This window comes from Protopterus annectens, chromosome 4.part0, assembly GCF_019279795.1.
Source record: "Protopterus annectens isolate FY-2018-M chromosome 4.part0, PAN1.0, whole genome shotgun sequence".
In the NCBI taxonomy this organism is placed as follows: domain Eukaryota; kingdom Metazoa; phylum Chordata; order Ceratodontiformes; family Protopteridae; genus Protopterus; species Protopterus annectens.
Genome location: NC_056733.1, coordinates 1,500,099,296 through 1,500,121,253, shown reverse-complemented (window position 1 = coordinate 1,500,121,253; position 21,958 = coordinate 1,500,099,296). Strand labels below are relative to the sequence as shown.

The window sequence follows — 21,958 nt, the reverse complement described above, 5'->3', positions numbered from 1 at the left end:
AATGTACTCTGCCAGTTATGACACGAACCACACAGACAGCCTCACTGCCACACAAATTTGTTTCCAGTGCTTTTAAGGTCTAAGCAGTTCATGTGACCATTCATTTTTAAAATACCAAATATGGGCTACTGCAGTTCTTTTCTCAGTCTCTTAATACTCAAATCTGATACTAGATCCATCAGACTGAGTGGTCAATCCACAGGCAAACTACACATTCATTTTCATGCACTCTGTTGCTTTTCAAAAGCTATTTTTCAGTTTTACTACCTCTACTGAAATTAGGATGTGCACAATGTACACTACTGTTTTAAGTAGTCCTGCAGGGAGTATCTCACTAGACAGATCACTTGTGCTTGTTTAGTATGATTACATTATTCATTCAAAGTGTAGACCCAAACTCTTTCTTGCAGTCAAACTAATTCTCTGCTTGTAATGTGTAGAATTTAGGTTTTCATATCATTTACTACTAATGGACAGAGGCAGCTGCTAAATGCTTTGTCCCATGCATGGGCACCCCCAAATTATCTGTTGTATGATCCAAGTTATTCTCATTAGGGTTAGTATGCAATTATTGTCCCGGGGATTGGAAAGGCCAATCTAACACCAAATGGGATATGTTAATGCTAGCACTAAAAGGAAAATTGGCTAGGCTTAAAAGGGCCCGAATTAGGACATCTATCCAAGTACTTACTGTAGCTATGAACCTATTCTTCCCATATAATTTGTACTTCTGTCTCATTTATTTTCACTTATGGTATTCATTTTTGTTACTTATCTCATTTGTAAGTGAACTGAGTGGATCATATTTTTTATATTTATGCATCCCCTCCAGAAGAGCTAGATTTAAACCCTTTGGCATTTATTGCATAATTTCATTAAAATACATTAGCTATTCTAAAAATGACTTAATAGATGATACTTTTCATAATTTCTATACCAGAAAATGACTCTGTGCAGCTCATTCAAAGCTGGGATAAAAAGACTAAGGATGAATGTGCTACGGGAGACAAGTTAGGCTGTCTTTACATAGAATTATTATTATTTATTTATTTATTTTTTTAAATAAAACATTATTAAGTTTTTTTGTTGCATGACATGAATCATTAAAACTAATCTGTTGTATTTGCTATTTTGACATCAGTGATAGTATAATGCAAGTAATATGACAGTAAGCAGCCTACAGTGGTGAATATTGATTTAGAAAATGACATGTTAAATGCAGGTTAGAAAGAACATCAATAAATTATTTCTTGTGGTGTAGTAAAATACTACAAGTAATCATCTATAGAGTAAAAGAAAAGGTAAACATTTGCAGTAAAAGAAAACATGTTGTGCTAATATATTTCTATATTTCTATATTTAATATATTAATATATTTTTTTGTAACCACTTACCCCAAAAACTATACTCATCTTAATGACATATTTCTTTTTATATATTTCGAAATATTTATGCTATACTCCTGATTATTGACACTGCATAACACTGTACTGCTACTTAATGCCTTGTAATAATCCTGTAACATTGCTGTTTAATGCTAATTTATAATAAAAATTGTATAATATGTTGGAGCTTTTCTCCCTGGGCCTCTGCTGAAAAAAGGCTCTTCAGCTCAGTTAGACAATCCCAGTCAACAAATGTAAAATAAAAAAATAAAATAAATAAATGTAGTTTGCTAAAAGCAGACATATTTTACAAATATGCTTACTGGTATTTTAGGTTCTTATGGACATTAATGGTCTCATGTGGGTAAGGGTTGGCTGGACTGAATTATAAGAGGCAGAGGAGAAGTAAGGAAGTGGTTAAATTGGGGAGGGAGATTATATAAAGTTATGTAGGAAGAGACCTGTTCTCTGTGGTGTGGATTTTGGAATACATACACCATTCCTGCCTTCACTCAAATATCTAGAAGTTGAGTTGCTCAGTTAGCTTTTGTCTAAATTGGGAGTTAAGTAAATGGGCTTGTTTGGGGTTGGGTAGGTATTATTTAATGTTTACAGCTTAGAAAATGAATTTAATATTAAAGGATATGAGCAGAATTGCGGTTTGTTCTTGGGGTCCAGACTAGCAGAGTAGTCGGTGAGCATTTTACCAAGTTTTAGAAATTTGTTTGGCTGTCTGTTACTTTGTGTATTGGTTAAGTTATAGCAGTTGGGATCTATATTATAAGCCCAAAAAGACTTTACTGTGAACGCTCACATGAGCAAAAATGCCGGTAATCAAACTTGCTGTTGTGGGGGGCTGCACCCCCTGCTAACTATATATTCCAACTCCGAGGTCGCACTACAGTGAGGAAAGGACAAATATCCCACTCCTCACTGTAACACGACCCCACAATCACAGTTTTGATTCCCGACATTTTCGCTCATGTGAGCGTTTGTGCTAAAGTCTTTTCGTGCATCTGATATAGACCCGCAGTTGCAGGAGTAGAGTTTTGTTTCTATTACAGTATTTCTGATGAAGGCTAGCAATCAGCCAAGGTAGCAGTTTAGTGAGTCATCTTGTTTTGTGGGTCAGTCTAACAGTCTTTCACTTGCTTTAGTTCATCATAGTGGGCTGGTTTCATTATCTAAGGGTTGCAGTAATGGTAAGGGTTTATAGCATTACATTTACATGTGTGGTTCAGTGTTTTGTTGTATTGTACCTTCTCTTAGAGGTGCCTGTGTTTTATGAGCAACATCTTTATTCAGTAGTCAGCTGGTATCCTTAATATTTTTTTTTTTTTTTTTTGCTTTCAGAAGCCCCTATTTTTATCATATAGTACCTTGTTGTTTTAGTAAGCAGAAAGGTGCTTCCAGGTTTGTAGCAATAATAGGCAGTCTTGGATTTTGTTAAGGCTTAGTCTATGATGGTTTCTGCATTGCTTGGTGTTAGTTTACATGTGGAATGGTTGTCAGGACAATGCAGAATACGTGGAAATGCTTCTGGAAGGGCAACTCTTTAGCAGGCTTCTAGTTGTAGCTTGATTCTTGTTTTGATCTGATTAGGAGATAGAAGTCTAGCAAAGTGTGATTCAGTTTTATAGCTGTTGCATATTGGTAACAAACATTAACTTTTCTATTTTACAAGATTGCCTTTACAGTTTTTGATGCTGGGGTAACAACATGCTTTCAGGAAAGTGGATTGCTGATATTGGTCATATGGTGTTTCCTAGCTATATGATACTGCTGACTGCCTATGGGGGTTACTTTGGCATTATGCAAGCATGTTGATACTTCAGTTGAAAACAGGTCTTGAAAATGGCTGCTGAAAACCAGAATAACTATTTCTTGAAAGACTGACTACATGCTTCTAGTTGTTAATTTTTCAGTAGCCTTGGTATGACTATCTTGAACAGTAGCTTGCTTTTCCCCTCTAATGTCCTGAAAATTTATGTTTATTGCTGCTGAGGAAACAAAAAAATGTCCACATTTTGAGTTAGGAATTAACAGTGTCCCCAACCCAATGTATAAGGCATCAGTACACAAAGAGAATGGCTTGGACAAGTCAGGGACACCTGGACTGGTTCTGTATCAAGGCTTTCTTTAAGCTTTTGAAATGCATTCTAGGACTCTGATGTCCACCTGAATCACTCCGGCAGCTTCCACTTGATCTGGCTGGTAAGAGGGTATGCAATGGAAGTATATTGAGGGATGAACTTTCAATAACATCCAACAAGTCCCAAACAATTCTTCGCCTAAGGAACAGGTTTTTCATTTACTGCCTCAATCAATAAATCAAATAAATTATAAATAAATACATTTCAATTAATCATTCCCAGTCTGTATCATAAAATATATTATATATAGCATTATAACACTAATTATCATAACTGAATGAGAACTGTTCATAGGTTCATAGGTTCATAGGTAGGTACTAGGCTATCGGTCCTAGGGGCCCATACAAGCCTAGCCAAAAAATGTACCCTGGCTTTCACCACGCAAGAAAATTATTTTCCTGTGCCCCTGTTGAGCAGAGCCACAGAAGTGATCCCCGGGGTGAATTTCCCATTTCCCATCCAATCATCAAGATTTTTCTTGAAGAGTGCTAATGAGGAGCTCTGTTTGACATAGATAGGTAGTCTCTTCCAGAATATGGGAAGTCTCTGGGACAGGAATCTATCCCTCCAGCATGTTCTGTTTATTGTGGTGACAAGGTTAAGGTCTCTAGAGCATGCAGCTCGGAGGGATTGGGATTTCTTTAAGTGGAGTATGTCCAACAGCTCTGGGTTTGACATAGCTTTGTAGAGATCACCCCTGAGTAGGCGATATGCGATGGAGTAAAGCTGTAGTTGTTTTAGACGGTCTGCATAGGGCATCTGTTTGAGGCCAGTAATCCTCTTTGTGAGGTAATTCTGTGGTCTTTCCAGTTGTTGTAGATGTCTTGTGAGGTACATACCAAAAGGGGCGTTGTACTCTATAATGGATCTAATGAGTGATGAGTAGAGGGGAACAATGACCTCTTTTTTTCTGGATGAGAATCCTTTTGTGATGAGATGAGCCACATAGAAGGATTTCCTGACCACTGTGGCGATGTGATTATCAAAGGAGAGACTACTGTCCACCTGTGTCCCAAGGTCTCTTATCACATTTTCGGCATTAAGTAGACTACCAGCTATGTGGTAGTTCATGGGTACAGAGTTTTTATCAAAGGGGATGACAATACACGTTTTGGCATTGAGCTTCAGGCCATGGCTTTGACACCAGGTATCTGTCTCAGTGAGGCCCTTTTGTAGTTTGTCCACATCATTAGGAGTTTCGATTATGGCTCCTAGTTTGGAGTCATCTGCAAACTTTGTTAGCCAAAGACCTTCTGTGTTGGCCTGCACTTCAGAGAAGTAGATACCAAACAGGAGAGGACCCAGGACTGAACCCTGTGGTACTCCACTTGTCACTGGTCTGATGTTGGATTTGGAATCCGCTACTTTCACAGTGTTGGTTCTGTCAGTGAGCCAGTTTGCAACCCATCTTGTGACATAGGGATTTATACCTAGTTTAGTGAGCTTATCTATAATTCCAGAGTGGGGGATGGTGTCAAAAGCCTTGGTGAGATCTAGATAAGCTGTGTGAACCATTTTACCCTCATCTATGGCTTTGGTGACTGCTTCAAAGAAGTCAATCAGGTTTAGGAGACATGATCTGCCTTTTATAAATCCAAACTGAGTAGGGTCCAGAGTTTGGAGATTACCAATGGCTTTGTTTATGAGTTCCATGATGATACATTCCATGGCCTTGCAGACCAGGCTCATTAGGCTAATGGGGTGGTAGTTCCCGGGGTCCATCGTGGCTCCCCCTTTGTGGAGTGGGATAACTGTCGCGGTGCACCATTCAGTGGGTACAAAGCCTGAGGTGAGGCTATGATTGAACATGGTACTTAGGTAGGGTGCCAGTTCATTCTGTAGTTCGTGTAGAACGCAGCCTGGGATATTGCCAGGTTAATGCAAACAGTTTTTATTTATAAATTATGGAAATATTTTAAAAAAAAGTTAGATTTTTTTTCATACCCTCTTAAATTGATTCCCTGGGATCCCCAAACCTTTTGCTAATTTGGGGTTGGGAGCAAATATTTGAGCCTTTTAGTCCACACTGTCCATAATTGTAAAGAAATACCCTATCAGGTTTCATACTGCATATACTTTTATATATATGTTTTAATTTTACCAAAATGCCATTGTGCACAGATGTTAAACTGAAGGAAAAATTATTATTCAGTTTCTTACTCATACTAGTCCTAACATCCCACTCAGATGTGTACTCAAATGCTTGTATAATAATAGCCATTTTATAGCTACAGCCCAGGTCCAGCAGACCAAGCAAAATATGCAATTCCACATCCTGTTTCATGCACATTTCCGTCAATATAAACTGAAACAGGCATTTGCCAATAACAAATATTGACTTGATCTTGAGTTGAACTACAATAGTAATTAAAGGCAAGTTGTCAGTAAAATAACATATGAGGTAATGGCAAACAATAGTAATGTATAGACTCATATATGTTATTAACCTGCTTTGTTCTGATCAGTGATATATTGAAGAACTGACTGCATCCCATTTGGTTTAAATATACATACATACATACATGCATGCAAACATGCATACATACATGCATACATACAAATATTTCATGCATGGGCAGCATTGCTCTTCTAGCCTGCCAATATACCAACATAACCATTCCCATAATAAGTGTACAGTTTGTTTTTAAAACATCTAAACCAGTGCTTGATTAATATAATTTGGTAGTTTGGTTTATATAATAAATTATATCATATTATACCAATATTTTTCACGATAAAGGTTTGCATGTTATAGCCAGAAGACAAGTCCAACTGAAACCTCATTTAAGTTGGTTAACAAACATGATATAATGAAACTTTTCAACATATAGAACCAGTCTGACAGAAAATTTCTGAATTGCATCTCTTTAACCCACCACCCCAAAGGAGAATTTGATATCTACCATGAAAATATTGACTTTTTTTTACACAGTCTGGTAATAGTAAATATGTTTTTCTTTCTTTTGCTGGCACTCAAGATACTAAAACTGAAAGAACAGAACTATAGCTACAGTGGCAATTGAATGCAGCACAACCACAACATCAGTTATCTTCCATTAACTGGTAGAAACATTAAGTTACTATTGAAGACAGTTGTCCTTTCCAATTGTAATAAAAAAATCCAATAGCTAAGTGTTGTGGATTTGGTGCAAGCACTCAGCTTGCCTGAGTAGCCAGTTATAGCTCTTAACAGCCAAACCTACTTTTTTTAAGAGAGTAGTGATAAGTCTTGTTTCTGACTCCATGGCATATCAGTGCATTGTCTTTCACATACACAGCAAGTTAACAAAAAAAAGATAAGAACAACAACTATTAGCTGAAGAACCCATGCCACATCAGCCCCATGGTTAAACATTACTGATGGCAGTTTAGCTCTTAAATGTGGCAATATTAGCAATCTCAGAGTACTGTCAGGATGAACCCATTTGTGTGTATGGCCTATCTTGGATACCTTCAATTGTATATTTTAAAAGCAAATGCTATTCTCTGTAGCTGCAGTTCTTTGTAAACATCTTTAGCAGTTTTCAACAAGATATGCAACACAGTATTAAAGTAAAACTTAGCAGACAAATGAGGCATCACTGAATTTTAACTTAGTGTACTGCATAGGTTTGATTTTGAGGGATCACAGGTCATAATGGGCAAAATCAAATGAAGTCAGCATAAATAAAAAGATGATTGTAAGCACAGCTCCACAGGATGTTCCATTTGGTTCAGTTATTTCTAATACTTGCATTAAGAAATAATGCCAAGTAGTGGAAATGCATACACACACACACACACACACACACACACACACACACACACACACACACACACACACACACACACACACACACATATATGTACATATATTTTATCAATAGCACAAAGATAAGTAACAATGCTACTATACTCAAGATAAAAAAAAGAATGAAAAGAATATGGTATCAATGGCAACATGGTCAAAAGCAAGTTCAATATTACAATAAATGCAAAATGCTTTATGTTATAAATAGAAACCCAGGAAATATAATACCAGTTGAGAGAAGCAGTGTTAATACTGTGCATGGAAATAGAACTACAGCAATTTTATTAGTTAATATCATTAAAAAAAGAGAAAGTTTAGACAGCAGTGAAAATATCTAGTATTGAAGGGCACAGTAAGCAGTATCTTTAGTAGAACAAAGCTAGTTATGTTTGTGTATATATGGTTTGTGAGACCTCATGTAGACTACAGTGTAGAGTCCTATACCCCTCATATCAGCTCAACATAGTAGGATGAAGGCAGATTAGAAGGTGCCAAAATTCTTGGTGAGTTCTGCTCTACAAAATGAGACAGAAATATTAACTCAATTTAATACAAACAGTTTTGTTTAAAAGAGAGGGGGTACAGTTAAAAATATACCCTCTTTTCAGTGCTAGAAATAAAAAACAAGGGGACTCTCTGAAGACACATAAGTAGCCCTTATCTGCCATCAAAGTATGTGATTGTAGCTTCATGCTCTGCAGCTGAAGAGTCCTGCAGGCATAACTGACTAATTACTCAGTATGTATATAGATCATACATTTGTGCCAATGGAAATCAAGCCCCAAATGCAAATGCAGATCTGACATTTTAAATAGCAGTTACTATTCAAAATAAGATGCCAGTAGACACCAGTTACTTAAATGATGAATTAATTATTTTGTATTACAAATTAGAAAAAAAACATTATTTCCACAAGTATTGCATACCACTTTTATGGATGTAACTGAAAAGACATGCGGGGTATTGCTTAAGCACTGTATTTCTGAATGCAGATAAATAGTGAAGACTACACACCTGACTATAACAACAAGCTGTTTCTCAGACTATAATGCCATACCTGTAAATAGGTACATAGCTTTTCTATTGTTGATTTCTGTGAATGTACATCGCAGTTTCTTAATAAATGATACATGCCATGTAATTTATAATTACCTTCAGTCAGTAGTAATAGCCACTGTTTTTTTAGATCATTAATTAGTCCAGGAATTTCTATACGGCAGCAATATTTCATGCCATCAGCTTCAGTCACATTTTCTATTGTCAGAGATACGTCACCTTCTGCTACATTGCCGTTAAGTTTAAATCTTTTTGATTTACTGTATGACACATGTGTTCCATTTGTTTTAATCAGCATAGCATCACATGAAGACAAAGGACATCCTCCCAACCCCCAACACATGTTACATTTCCTGTAAATTTGTATACTATAGGTGCACGGTAAAATGACGGAGTGGCCCAAAATTCCATTCATTTCTTCTGCAGCTGCAGTAATAACTGAAACAAACACAAAGAGAAAAAAATAACATAATGTTACAAAATATGACATTACATGGTATTCTGGTATAATTCTTTCTTTTTTTTTTTTTTGCAATAAAACAAACCCTCTATTGCTAACAAAAACTGCAGAAAACTAGCGTATTTCAAAAAAATATAAACAGATAGTTTAGAAAAATGCAACTTATGTTTCTAAACAATTACCATTTTGTGGGATAATTTTGATAATCCCCATTTCCTAGCAATAAAATAAGTAAAAAAAAAATAAGTAAAAAAAAAAAAAAACAAGTAATCCACACATACTCTTACATATTTTAAGTATTCATTGAGAAAACTATAGAACTTAAAATAGGAATCACATTACTTAAAGTCTATATTAAAGCAACAAATAACCCATTATGAAAATATGTAAACCCAAAAATATTAGAACTATGCATTTAAATAGCAAACAATCAAAAGCAAACCCTTTCTAATTAATTTTAAATAACATATCAAAGTTATTCAATAAATAAAAATGTGATGCAATTTTATCATTGTCTGACATTTTAACACTTTGCCCAAACCATATGGATGGATTATATTTCAAAACAAAACATTTTTTTTATATATTTTAAAATATGTTTTACATTTGTGTGTAAATATTTTGCATGCCTATAACAAAATACAATAACTATTTTAATATCATCAAAATTCCTACTCTAAAAAATGTAAACCTAAGGGTCTTTGTAAACCCTTATTCTTAATATTTCTACAATGCTCCCAAAGTCATATATTCAAACATATTTTAGTTTCTCCAAAATAACAAAAACCACAATAAAATTTTACAAGATAAATTATACTCTAGCATGTGCAAAAAATTAACATTACATAAACCTTTAGCTCTATTTACTGCAATGACATCTAAAACATAAAGTATGCATATTTCACTGCCTTGCAAGTTTTTATTTTACTTTACTCTTTTCATATTTATGGACCAAATTGTTTCTCTTGAGCATTTAGAACAACTATACACCTCAAAATATTGTATACTGTCTCCTTTTGAATAAGGTGGCATAACATTTAATCTTAAAATCTACTTTAATTTCCTTTCTTTTAATAACATCAACCAAAATTTCTTAATGACCTCAAAAAATTGGAGGAACGCATATTATCCTGCATTACCATAAGTATTTCATTTTTATTTTTCAAAGAAACATTATTTTTTTTTTATTTTTAGTATTAGAATATATTAACAGAGTTCTACTAACTGACTATATTTTTCTATTAACTGGCATTATTTCCCCTTTATCATAACCCGTTTTATCAAATAAATGAATCAAACTTTTAGATTTCTTAAGAAAATCTATATATAATGGATCCATCCTTCCATAAGGAAAAGCTGCAATTAAATGTATAGGGTGACGGCTACTGCCATATAAAACATTTGAGCATCTGTCTTATTCCTATAAAACTTATTACTTACCTTGTGACCCACTTCATCAAATAATGCTAAACAAAAAGAATATTTTAAATCCATCTGTCTTATATGTAAAATTCAAATTAAATTTATTGCATATGAACTTTTAACAAAATCTGAAAATCCATTGTTTCTCATTTACATATAAATAACATGTCATCTATTTATTTAGTTATCTTGAATTTGTTAAATGGGGTAGAACCCTGATCCCATTGGACCCATTTCAGTCTCAGCCCAGGGAAAATACAGTAGATACATGACATTGTATACAGAGGGAATTACAAAATGCAATATATACATATATTATATACACAGTGAATATCATAGTTGGCTTGAGGGAAGAAAGGCAATAGCAAAATGATATTATATACAGAGTGACTGAAAAAAGACAGTATATGCATGCATTAAATACTGAGTGGCATCTGAGTTGGTATGCTGAAAGAATCACAATCAAAAATAGAGTTAATGCAAGGTATATTGCCAGAAGAAAGGAATGAAGAAGTTGTTATATGACCAGAGAGATGGCAGTTGCATTTTCCTACAGTCTTGAAATGTGCTTTTATTTGTGAATGGAAAGAAGGGTAGGAGGAATGATCTTTAACAAAAGAAGGGACAGATTCCCATAGTTTTGAACCAAGGAATAATGAAGCATGATCTGTACAGCAGAGCCAAGTTTGGGGGGGTTTGGAGGACAGGACATGAATTGGATAAATGTCTAAGGTTGCATACTGGTGCATCTCTGAATAGTCTGGAAACTAGTGGAGAGAAGGTGTCATTCTTGATAAGTTTAAATAGTTGAGAGGTAAGTAGAAAGTCAGCACATTTTTTTCAGAGGTAGCCAGTTAGCTTTTTCACTGGCTTTGCAGTGGTGTTCATTTCTTAGGACGAGAGTGATGAATCTGCAAATGGCATTTGAAATGGATTGAATAATTGATATGCGTCTTTTAGAAGCAATAAACAGGAGACAATATTCTTGCTGAGACAGTAAGATACCTTTACCTATGGCATTTCTATAGGGTCTGGATTGAAAAGGGGACATTCTATTAGCCCAGAATAGGAGACAGATGATTTTTGTGCATGTAGTCCAGGTGGAGTTGGAAATTTAGGAAAGGGTCTATTCAAACCCCTGGGTATTAAGTGAAGTGACATTTTCAATAGTGTTATTATGATAAACAAGGATTTTTAGAAGTCTAGAGAAAGAAGTGAGCTTTTATTAGTGCCAAAAAGCACTGTTTTATTTTTAGAAAATTTAGCACTAATTGTTTATCATTGACCCAATGAATAAGAGCAAGAAAATTAGCCTAAAGTTCAAGTTTAAGAAACGAGACCATGAAAAACAGACTATAAAGCACACATATAATATTATACGACTATCATAAAAATGGGAGCCATAAAATATTCCATTCAAAATAGCCCCATAATAAAATTAGCAAATGATGAGGCAAAAATTCATTCTAAATCAATTCTATTTTGAATATTGGAAAATAATACCAGAACATCATCAGTTACACAATAATAATTCTCTTCCCATAAGAGATTCTCAGTCTTGTGTAACCACACAGTAGTAATTTTTAACATAGGAGTTTAATTTTTCTACATGTTTTACTAAATATATCCTACTTTCTCCAAACATTTTTGACTCCCTCTAATTCTCTGTCTTCCTGTTATCTTATCTACATTTTTTTTTAAGAATTTTGGGCAGATATTAAAAAGAAGTTTCAATAAATCCGTTTGTGTTTTCTGGGTAAAAAAAAAAAAAATCAAATTAGCATTCCTATTTAATATTCCCATGAACCACAATCTACACCAACCAATGGCTCTATCGCTTGAAGCTCTTCTGCCTTTAATACAAGTGCAGAAATGCAGTTAAATCCAGAGTCTACCTGACAACTTTAATAAGTTTGAATCTACCTTAGATATAATTTGTGTCATATAATGTAAATATAGAGTACATCACCAGGGTCAACAACTGTATGTTTACTTACCCATTAATTTTTTTCCCCTTTATGTTTCTAAACCCCCTCTCATGTTGTTACAAAAACCTCTAATTTGTGCTACCGCATATTTTGAATTTAAAAATAACAACACTTAAGGGAGAACTTGTGACCATTACCTGATATCTTACCCTGCTCTAAATAAGTTACCCTACTCTGAATCTGTTAATTGCACCAAACAAAGTCACTCTCATAAAGTAAAATTGCATTTCTCAACTAAACCGTACCCAGGAACCTACCCTAGCTCTACACTTACCTACCTGCAATCCTGTCTCGCAGCAGCTTATTCATTCCCTATTGCCACTGCTCTTTTCTGCCACAATGACACCCACCTACTTAAAATTAAACTATTCCCTCAGCCCTCTCTATTTCCCAAAATAAAGTCAAATATCTCTGTTTTAACATCTCCCCTTCAAGTCCAAAACACCCTATAATATACTTTCTACTCTCTGGGGATATACACCCCAATCCAGAATCTGCCTCCTGCTCCCCTCTCTCTATCTACCCAAAAACCTCTCCCCTCCTTATTCCTCCTCTTAGACCTTCATCTCCACATCTAAGGGAAATTTAACTATATTTCTTAATATTCAAAGTATTCTAAACAAAGTCACTGAACTATACTCCTGGATATCTCTCCACACTCCTGACATTCTCACCATCTCTGAAACCTGGCTAAAACCCAATATATCTCACAGTGAAATCTTACTCCCTGGCTATAATATCTTTTGCCAAGATAGACTTAAGAAAAAGTAACTTAGAACAACTCACCCTGTATCCTCTATCTTTCTCACCACCTAATTTTCAGAGCTGAAATCTTCATATAAAACTGCAAATTGAACCTTCATAAAAAAATAGCCATTGCCACCATCTATATACCTCCTGGTTACAACATCCCTACCCTTGAACACTTTCTCTCCTAGATATCACAAACTATTTCCTATTAAACCATTATATTGGGTGATGTTAACAGTGATTGGAATTCTCTGACCTCTGACTCTTCAAATACCAGCATTAACCTTTACAGTTTCTCCCAATTTATCATTACCCCCACTCATCTGAATAAACACCCTGATACAGGCACTACACTTCATTGGGTCCTCACCTCTTACCCCTATCTCTACAACAACCACTACATGATCCCTGATTCCCTAAGTGACCACTTCCTTGCCTCTGTCCTGCACTACTCCCCACAATGGTCCAGATACCATCAATACAAAGATTGTCGCAAACTTTCTAACTTCAACCCAGGCACCTTTAATCACATACTCTCAGCAATTAACTGGCCCTTCCTTCACAACCTTTCCCTAGAAGATGCTTTTCTAAAATGTAATAGCATCTTTCTTAACAGTCTAAACTCCCTGTCTCCCATCAGTAAAATCAGAATTAAATCCAACTTTGCACTTTGGATAACTCAAGACACTCACTCCCTCATGAACACGAGGGTTAGTACTTGGAAAAACTGGCATAAACACAAATTCCCTTCCAGTCTCTAGTGCTACAGATAATTATGTAACTTACAAAAAAAACAAACAAAAAAAAAAACAAGTCAACCTTGACAAAAAAAAAAAAACTTTTACCTAAACCCACAAAAAAAAAACCCCACTCTAACCCCAAGAAACTTTGGAATAGTGTAAAAAACTCCTACACCCAGGAAACCCCTCTGCACCAAATCCCCCCTTAACAGCTCTTTCTTAGACACTGCTACATTTCTTAACAGCTTCTACTTTGACTCCATTCAGAAATTAATTAACAAAGACACAAATACCTACCCCTTTACTTCTCCCCCCATCCACCCTCACATACTCCTTTTCTCTTAAGCTCGACCCCACTGCTTATATCAGATCACTTCTCAGTAAACTCAAAACATGCTCTCTTTCCTCTTCTCTACCTTAAAATAGCAGCAAAAACTATAGCATATCCCATCTCCTTACTAATCAATAGATCAATACAAGAAAACTTCATAAATAAGGAAACTCCACTGACCCCTCTAATTTTAGGCCTATTGTTATTCTGTCTCCCCTTTCAAAGATTCTTGAAAAATGTATTCATAAACAACTCCTTTCTCATCTACTTCAAGAAACTCTCCTCACCTCAACCCAACCCAACACAGCTTTCACCCCAACCACAGACACAGCACTAATATCTTTTACACAGATTATCTCTACATCTCAAGATAACAATAAATTAGTCTCATGTCTATTCCTTGACCTCTCAAAAGCTTTTGATACTGTCTCCCACAACCTACTTTTGTCCAAACTATCTAGCCTCAATCTCTCCAACTCTACTCTCTGCTGCTGCTCTAGCTGCCACTCAAACAGACTTCAAGCTGTGAAATGGCCATCCGCATTTGCCCTTTCCTCCCAGTCCAAACTGAGGTTCCCCAAGGCTCTATCCTTGGACCCCTACTATTCAACATTTGAACTAAGAACCTCTATCAATCCTGTCCTCACTCCTCTTTAATACAATATGCTGATGATGCTATAATAATTTTCATCTCTGGCAATCTACCCCACCTATTCACTCTTACCCAAGAATCTCTCCCCTCAGTTAAAAAATGGCTAACATCCAACCAACTCCTACTTAACCCAAATAAAATTAAACTCCTTTTCTTCCTCCCTAAATCTCTCCAACACCTCAAATCCACCTCCACCATCTCCTCACTAAACAACACAACTATCAAGGTTGAACCCCACACTAACTATTAGGGGTTATTATTGATGATAAACTTAAATTTGATCTACACATCCAAAACTGCATTAAAAAGACTCACCAAAAACTTGGCCTACTGTACAGAAACAAAAAAATTCCTGACAAATGAATCTAAACTCTCTCTAGCACAGGCCTATCTACTTTCCACCCTACTATATGCTGCCCCAATCCTCACTAACCTTCAAATTAATCTTTTGACTAAGCTAGAACTAATAAAATTGCTAGATTTGCCACAAATCTACTGTATTGCTCACTCCACTGCCTTTCTCTAAAAAACCTACAGTGGCTTGAATTTTGCCATCAACTCCTTCTGCCTCAAATACACCTGATTCACTCCATCTTAAACCAACAACACTCCTGTCCTGCTCTCTCAACTCTCATCACTCCTTATGTTCTTAACCATTCACTCCACAGCTCAGACCAACACATCCTGCAGCTCTATAAACCCAATAAAACCATTGGCAAACTTCTCTATAATATACTCAGTCACTAGTGCTTGGAATAAACAGCCCCTATACATAAGATCAATTTGTAACACAAACTGTTTTAAAAAAACATTAAAAGACTATTTACTAAACTCTTGGACCTGCTCTTGCACTGACCCAACTTAATCTACATCTCTCTCTCTCCCCTCTACTTTTTAACTAACTCATCCTTTTTATTTCTGCCCTTTACTTTCAACCAGCCCTCCTTCTCTTATCCTCCACTTGTTCCACAGAATAGGTTAAGCTGCAGTCTCTTCAGTCCTGAAGTGTTGTTACAATCCATTCCTGAACCATCTGTAAGAAACTGTACACTGACTCTCTATAGGATGAAACTACATGTGCTTAGTTGTATCTGTATCTCATTACTTCACTGTGACTATGTGTATGGCAATGCCTTAAATCTGTAGAAGGATCTTTTACCTCTGTAAGAAATTGTACTTTGACTTTGTATTGGATGAATCTATATGTGCTTACTGTTATACAATATGTTATTAGGTTTACCTTCCTAATGCTGACAGGCACATCATCGAAACAGCTTTCATGAACTCCAAACTGAGACTTCTCAAAAGCGCAAACACAGATGTTCCAAAATTCAAAATCTTTCCCCCTTTTTGACCCATGGTAGCACTTGTTTCAAGTGTGGAGTAGTCAGAAATGTTGATGTTCACTGTTTTGTTTGGCTTTCTGAGATGTTGGCAGTACAGAATTCTTGGAAACAGTTTGATAATGTGCACATTTGAGGATGTGGTTTCAACATTATGAAGGTAAACCATGTTATTATTGTTACTTTAACTATGTATTGGATAAAACTATATGTGACTACTGTTTTACTGCATGTGATGACTGTTATATTTAATTTTATATTATCTACCTTTTGGAGCTTTTCTCCTTGGGTCGCCACTGAAAAAGAGCATCTGTCCAGTTTGACTAACCTGGTCAACAAATATCAAATAAATAAATAAATCTGCTAACTAAATGTTTAAGTAGGCTTACCAATTACTCAAATCATAAGTTTTACTGTCACTCAACTTTTCCATACACATTTTACAAACTGCCACGCATTCATAATGGCTATATGTTTCCCTTTATCTCACATGTTTATTATGACTTTTTTAATTCTTAAGTAGCTCTTTTTTAGGCTAACCACTTTGTCTTGAGTAAATTACATTGCACAAGACCTCTTGCTTGAGAGCTTTCTTTAAAAATGTTGAACCATTGAAATTCAAATATTTTATAGAAGGAATTAATGCATTTGTTATTAAATGATGGGGTAGATTTACCTTTAAAATTAAAAGAGATATCTATTAATTGTTGAGTAGGACACATTGTAAAATTATCGGAACAGCAAGAATAAAAGTCCATTTCTAAAAACTAGCCCTGGGATTCATGAAGCTTGCACCAGGCGCACGCATAGCGTAGGCGTTATAACGCCAAATATGGCTGTCGAGCGATTCAGGTACGATCTAATTCCACATGCACTACCGGTGTACGCCAGATCTGCGCAGCCCCCGACGTAGTTATGCAAATCACCCCATGTGCAGTGTTGCACCATGCAAATGAAGGCATATAGCGATTCATGAAGTGGTGCAGGCATAGCATAAGCCCACGGAAATGTAAACCAAAAAACACGGTTTACATTTTCCCAAACATAACATTGGAGCTATGGAAGAGGGCCAGACCCAGGTATCACAACGTGAACATATGCCAATGGCAAAATACACAGCCAATGGCATAAGAAAAGATGCACAACACGTAAATAACAACATTTAATGTCATGCCCACAGTAACGCACAGCAGAACCGCAAGGCATGTGTGCGGAAGCTGTAACATAAAGAAATAATATAAAAATGTCATAAAATTGCAACGTAATAGAAATCAGGTTAAAAAGCATAATACACAATGGTAGGCATGGAACACCACAACCAAGGTGCAAGGGTTGCTAAGGGCTTGCGATAGTGTTCGGCACGGTAACTATAAATTAGTAGTCAATGCCATGCAAATGAGGCAGATAATACTGAATCGCAAATGTCCCGCCGGAGGAAGGTTGTACCATACGGCGCAGCAGTATAACACCGAGGAGTGGCTCAGAGGAGATACATGACATCAGCAGAGGGGTGTGCCACTGTAGCACTAAGCACATTGGAGCATTGCAAATCTAGCCTGTCCGTTGCTGAGCAAAGCTGCAGGATAGGGGTGGGGAGGAATCGTTTAGCTGAGAGCACACATGGTGGCCAAAAGCGCATGTGTACGAGGATGAAAACGTGCCCGAAACCCAGTAATTGGACGCACGCGCCGCAAACAATAGCAGAAACAGGAAGGTCAGGGGAAGGAAAGGAAATGCAGAAGTAGGATAATTGAAGTACTAATGAGCAATCAACACCAATCAACCCACGAAGGCCAATCGACGGCAGCTGACAAGTCCGCTTGCAGAAACCTGAAAAACAGGATAGGGGAGGCATGTGAATGCAAAGAAAGGAGGGGAGGTATTGGATTGCAAAGGTAGGAGACCTGACACAGCAGAGCAAAGCAAACTGATAGCAGACCAGCAGTAGCACACATAACGCAAGATACGCCAGGTCCAGGAAAGCACAAATGAAAGTAGGCTGCAGGATGCACGCCAGAAAATGGTAGGTGCAACGCGCAGAAATGTAAAGGGAAGGTCAAGAGGTAATCCACGGCAGGCAAATGTAATTCAACACAAAAGGCACCACAATAGTAGTTCCGGCAGTAAAACACATAACATAACCTGTAGCTACGAACGTACATACACACCCCATGACATCATCGGTGTTCACAGCACAATAGTATAAAGTGTGTAAGCACCCAACACACACCTGTGTATTCCCAAACACCGCACCAAAGGTGTAAACACACGGGGAACTTTTAAAATGTACATGTTGGGAGCTGCCATAGCTGTGATTCATCAGCATGTGTTAGAGACTGACGGTGTTGTGGAGGATGATGCCGACAACCACCGCAGGCCTCGGAGGAGAAGGAGAGTGTTCAGACCAAGGGTATCCTACCAGGGGCTACATGACCTGGAGATAGTAGAGCGTTACAGGGTGGACAGGGACATCTTACAGCAAATAGTGGAGCTGTGCCGCCACGCCTGAGAACCAGAAACAACAGAGGGGAACCCATACCAGTGGACACGAAGGTATGTGTAAGCCTGCGAATACTGGCCACAGGTACCTTTCAAAGGCCAACTGGAGATATAATGGGTATCTCACAGGCATCAGCATCCAGGGTACTACACCATTTCCTGGATGCCATGTTACCACATGCCAATGAGCAGATATACTTCCCCAGAACTCAGGAGGAGTTGGCCAGCAATATGCGTCACTTCCACCGTGTGGCACAATACCCGGAGGTACTGGGTGCGATAGACTGCACGCACATACAAATCAAGTCACCACCCAGTGAGCAGGGTATGCACTACATAAACCGCAAGGGATTCCACTCCATCAACTGCCAGGTTGTGTGCAATGCCCAGGGCATTATCATGGATGTATGTGCTGGCAGCCCTGGAAGCTACCATAACTCCCATATCTGGCATGCCTCACAGCTGTATCAGGTATTTGTCAGGGGGGACATCCCACATGGCCATCTCGTGGGGGATGCTGGCTATGCACTGGAGCCGTGGATGATGACTCCCATCAGAAATGCACACACACCCATGCAATAATGAGGCACACGCACAAACCAGAATCATCATAGAGTGTGTGTTCGGGATGCTAAAATCACGGTTCCGGTGCTTGGATACATCTGGTGGAGCCTTGCAGTACTCTCCAGGCACGTGTGCCCACATCGCCATAGTATGTGCCATGCTACATAATATGATCCTGCGGAAGCAGCTGCAGCAGGGACAAAATGGTGAAGGCCCTCATAGCCCACCGCAATTGCCAAGGCCAGTACAGGCACAGAGGGATTCAGACCATGAACACACTGTGCCAGCCCCAGTAGGCAGACGGAGGCGTGCCCAATATGCCTACGCGTTAGCAAAGAGGTAACGTATAGCACATACACTGACCGTGTAGGCCCCTACAGACTGACACCTCTCCACCTGCACACACAGTAAAATGGATGGCACACAAACATGACCACCTGTAAATTGTAATGTATAGGTGGCCCAATGTGTGACTCCTACATAGGCAGCCCTCAAACATTGTAAACACAACAGCCAGTGCAACACGGAATGCCAACACCTGAACAGTACATGAGTCTTACAGCATATGGTGGTGCTGTGTGCCTGTCACGTTCCCAGATATATATATATATATATATATATATATATATATATATATATATATATATATATATAGATATATATATATAGATAGATATATATAAATATATATATAGATATATATATATATATATATGTACACATATGCATATATATAATACAGATAGAAAGGGCAATAGAGGGATATATGGTGATATAGATGGATTCAGCGATATCTGCAAATATGATAGATAGTTCCACGACATTCATAACATCTTGGAGGTACAAATAAATAGGATACCACCAACCATGGAATGTGTAACATACCGACATGCATAACCACGAGTCTGAAAGACCGATAGAACACAGTACCGGAACAGTACATCCGCGAGTAATAGTATGATGATATGAAGGGACGGTTAGTCACCACTGACGGTGTCACGGTCCACGTAGGTACTGTGTTCAACTGTGCCTGTGAGTGCCGTAGCCTGTGTAAGAGTGCGTTGAGGGTGTCGTGTGCATTTCTGTGTGACTGTAATGTGTGGGTGTGTCCGCAACATGTGTATGTTGGTGCCAAGTCAGAGGCAGACCAGTATGGTAGGTATGGGTATAGCTAGCCGTAGGCATACAGTTACTACCTGTACCACAGTAGGAGGGACATCCCCACCCTGGGCAGGTGTGTCCTGACATAAAACAGTACAAAGGGCAAATGTCCGAGATGGTAGGACATAAATATGTCCCATATATAATGTAACAGTCGTATTTAATAGTTATGCCTGTATGTAAGAAACTTAAATGTTACATGCAATATGATAAGTATCCAAAGTCACAACAATAGGTATGTAGTGAGGATAAAAGTATGTGCTACCTGTGTACTGACCGTGGCTATGTGCTGGCTTGTAAACATTGCTTTGTGTCCCGCAAGTGTCCAACAATGACCATATGATAAGGTGGCAACCCATGGCAAACAGGCTCTTTTAACAACACAACCACAATGACTGCAAATATCTGGGACAGAAATACAAGGGATAGCTGTCACCTACACATATCCCCTGATATATCGCTGCAATTACGGAGGTATACAAGTAGCAAGCTCACCTGCAGACGATATAGAAACCAATTAACAATGGCCCAACGTACAATCCAGTCACATAAGTCTACTAACTGTTAGCTCTCTAATCAGGGATGGAGCCCACACATATATACAGATTATGTAGAAATGCAAGGCCCACAAACCGTATATGTTACATACAACCACCGACATCCCCCACACTAGAAACTGAAGCAATACAAACTGTAATAGCAGCACAAGCATCCAGTCAGTCAATTACATCTGCAGAACCCTCAACATACCGTGTGAGAGACACAATTAAAGGTGACATGCAAAATTGCAGGCGTTGTATAATGGAACAAACAGCCATGTTACAGGTATTGATTGCAATACTCCGTTAACAGACGTCGGGATGACAGGTGCACCCACATGTTGAACCAAATACTCTACCTGTCACACACAATCCACGGGGGACATGAATCCAAACTATACTTGTCTCCATGCATAGCAGTTGCAGTTACTCATAACAAAACACAATACAGACCGTCTCCCCGAAGGTAGGGCAAATAGGCAACGCTCAAGTGGAAAATCCAATTATACCCCACTGTCACCGCGTAATTGGTGAATGGAGTAGCTGCACAGCTGATATGCAAGTAATTAATCACTCAGGAACACCAATTGGCGGGAAGAATCCACATGTTTCAGGTATCGACGTATATAAGGATGACTTGCCAGACATTCAAACCGTATGCTCATACTGACAAACAGTTGAAACACTGTGAGAGAGATAGAAACGAAACGCCGTAACGACAACAAGGTATATAGAATGCCCGATATGTAAGGTCATGTATAGCATGATCTGTATTAATTAGTTTTACTGTATGTATAGCCTGGTTTGCATTAATTAAATGTGTCCGCAATGCATAAAGTGGGGAAAGGTATTGATGTAGTGATGTCTTGCTGAGCATACTAACGCTTGTAGAATCTGTGCGTCCAGCATTGGGACACAAGGTACAGAGCACAGACACCAGAAGGGATGCTACATGAGGCCATTAAACAGAACAATGCCATACAACCCGCCGTCAGTGGTAGGGTATGCCCAACAAGGACGTGCCATAGCAGGGGATAGTATATGTTGATATACTGTCACAGCACGCATGTGTATGGGTAAATAATGTTAATGACATATGTAAGGTGGTCCCGCTGAGCAAGTATG

The 21,958-nt window shown here is 37.8% G+C and overlaps 1 protein-coding gene across 1 annotated transcript in view; it reads right to left on the bottom strand.

Moving 5' to 3' along the window:
* Nucleotides 1–21,958, bottom strand: part of LOC122800469 (hepatitis A virus cellular receptor 1 homolog) — a gene marked incomplete in the record, with an annotated part of 335,499 nt that overhangs the window by 205,199 nt on the left and 108,342 nt on the right. The window contains 1 exon segment of the mRNA XM_044069913.1: nucleotides 8,481–8,822. Within this exon segment, the coding sequence (XP_043925848.1) occupies nucleotides 8,481–8,822 (342 nt within the window).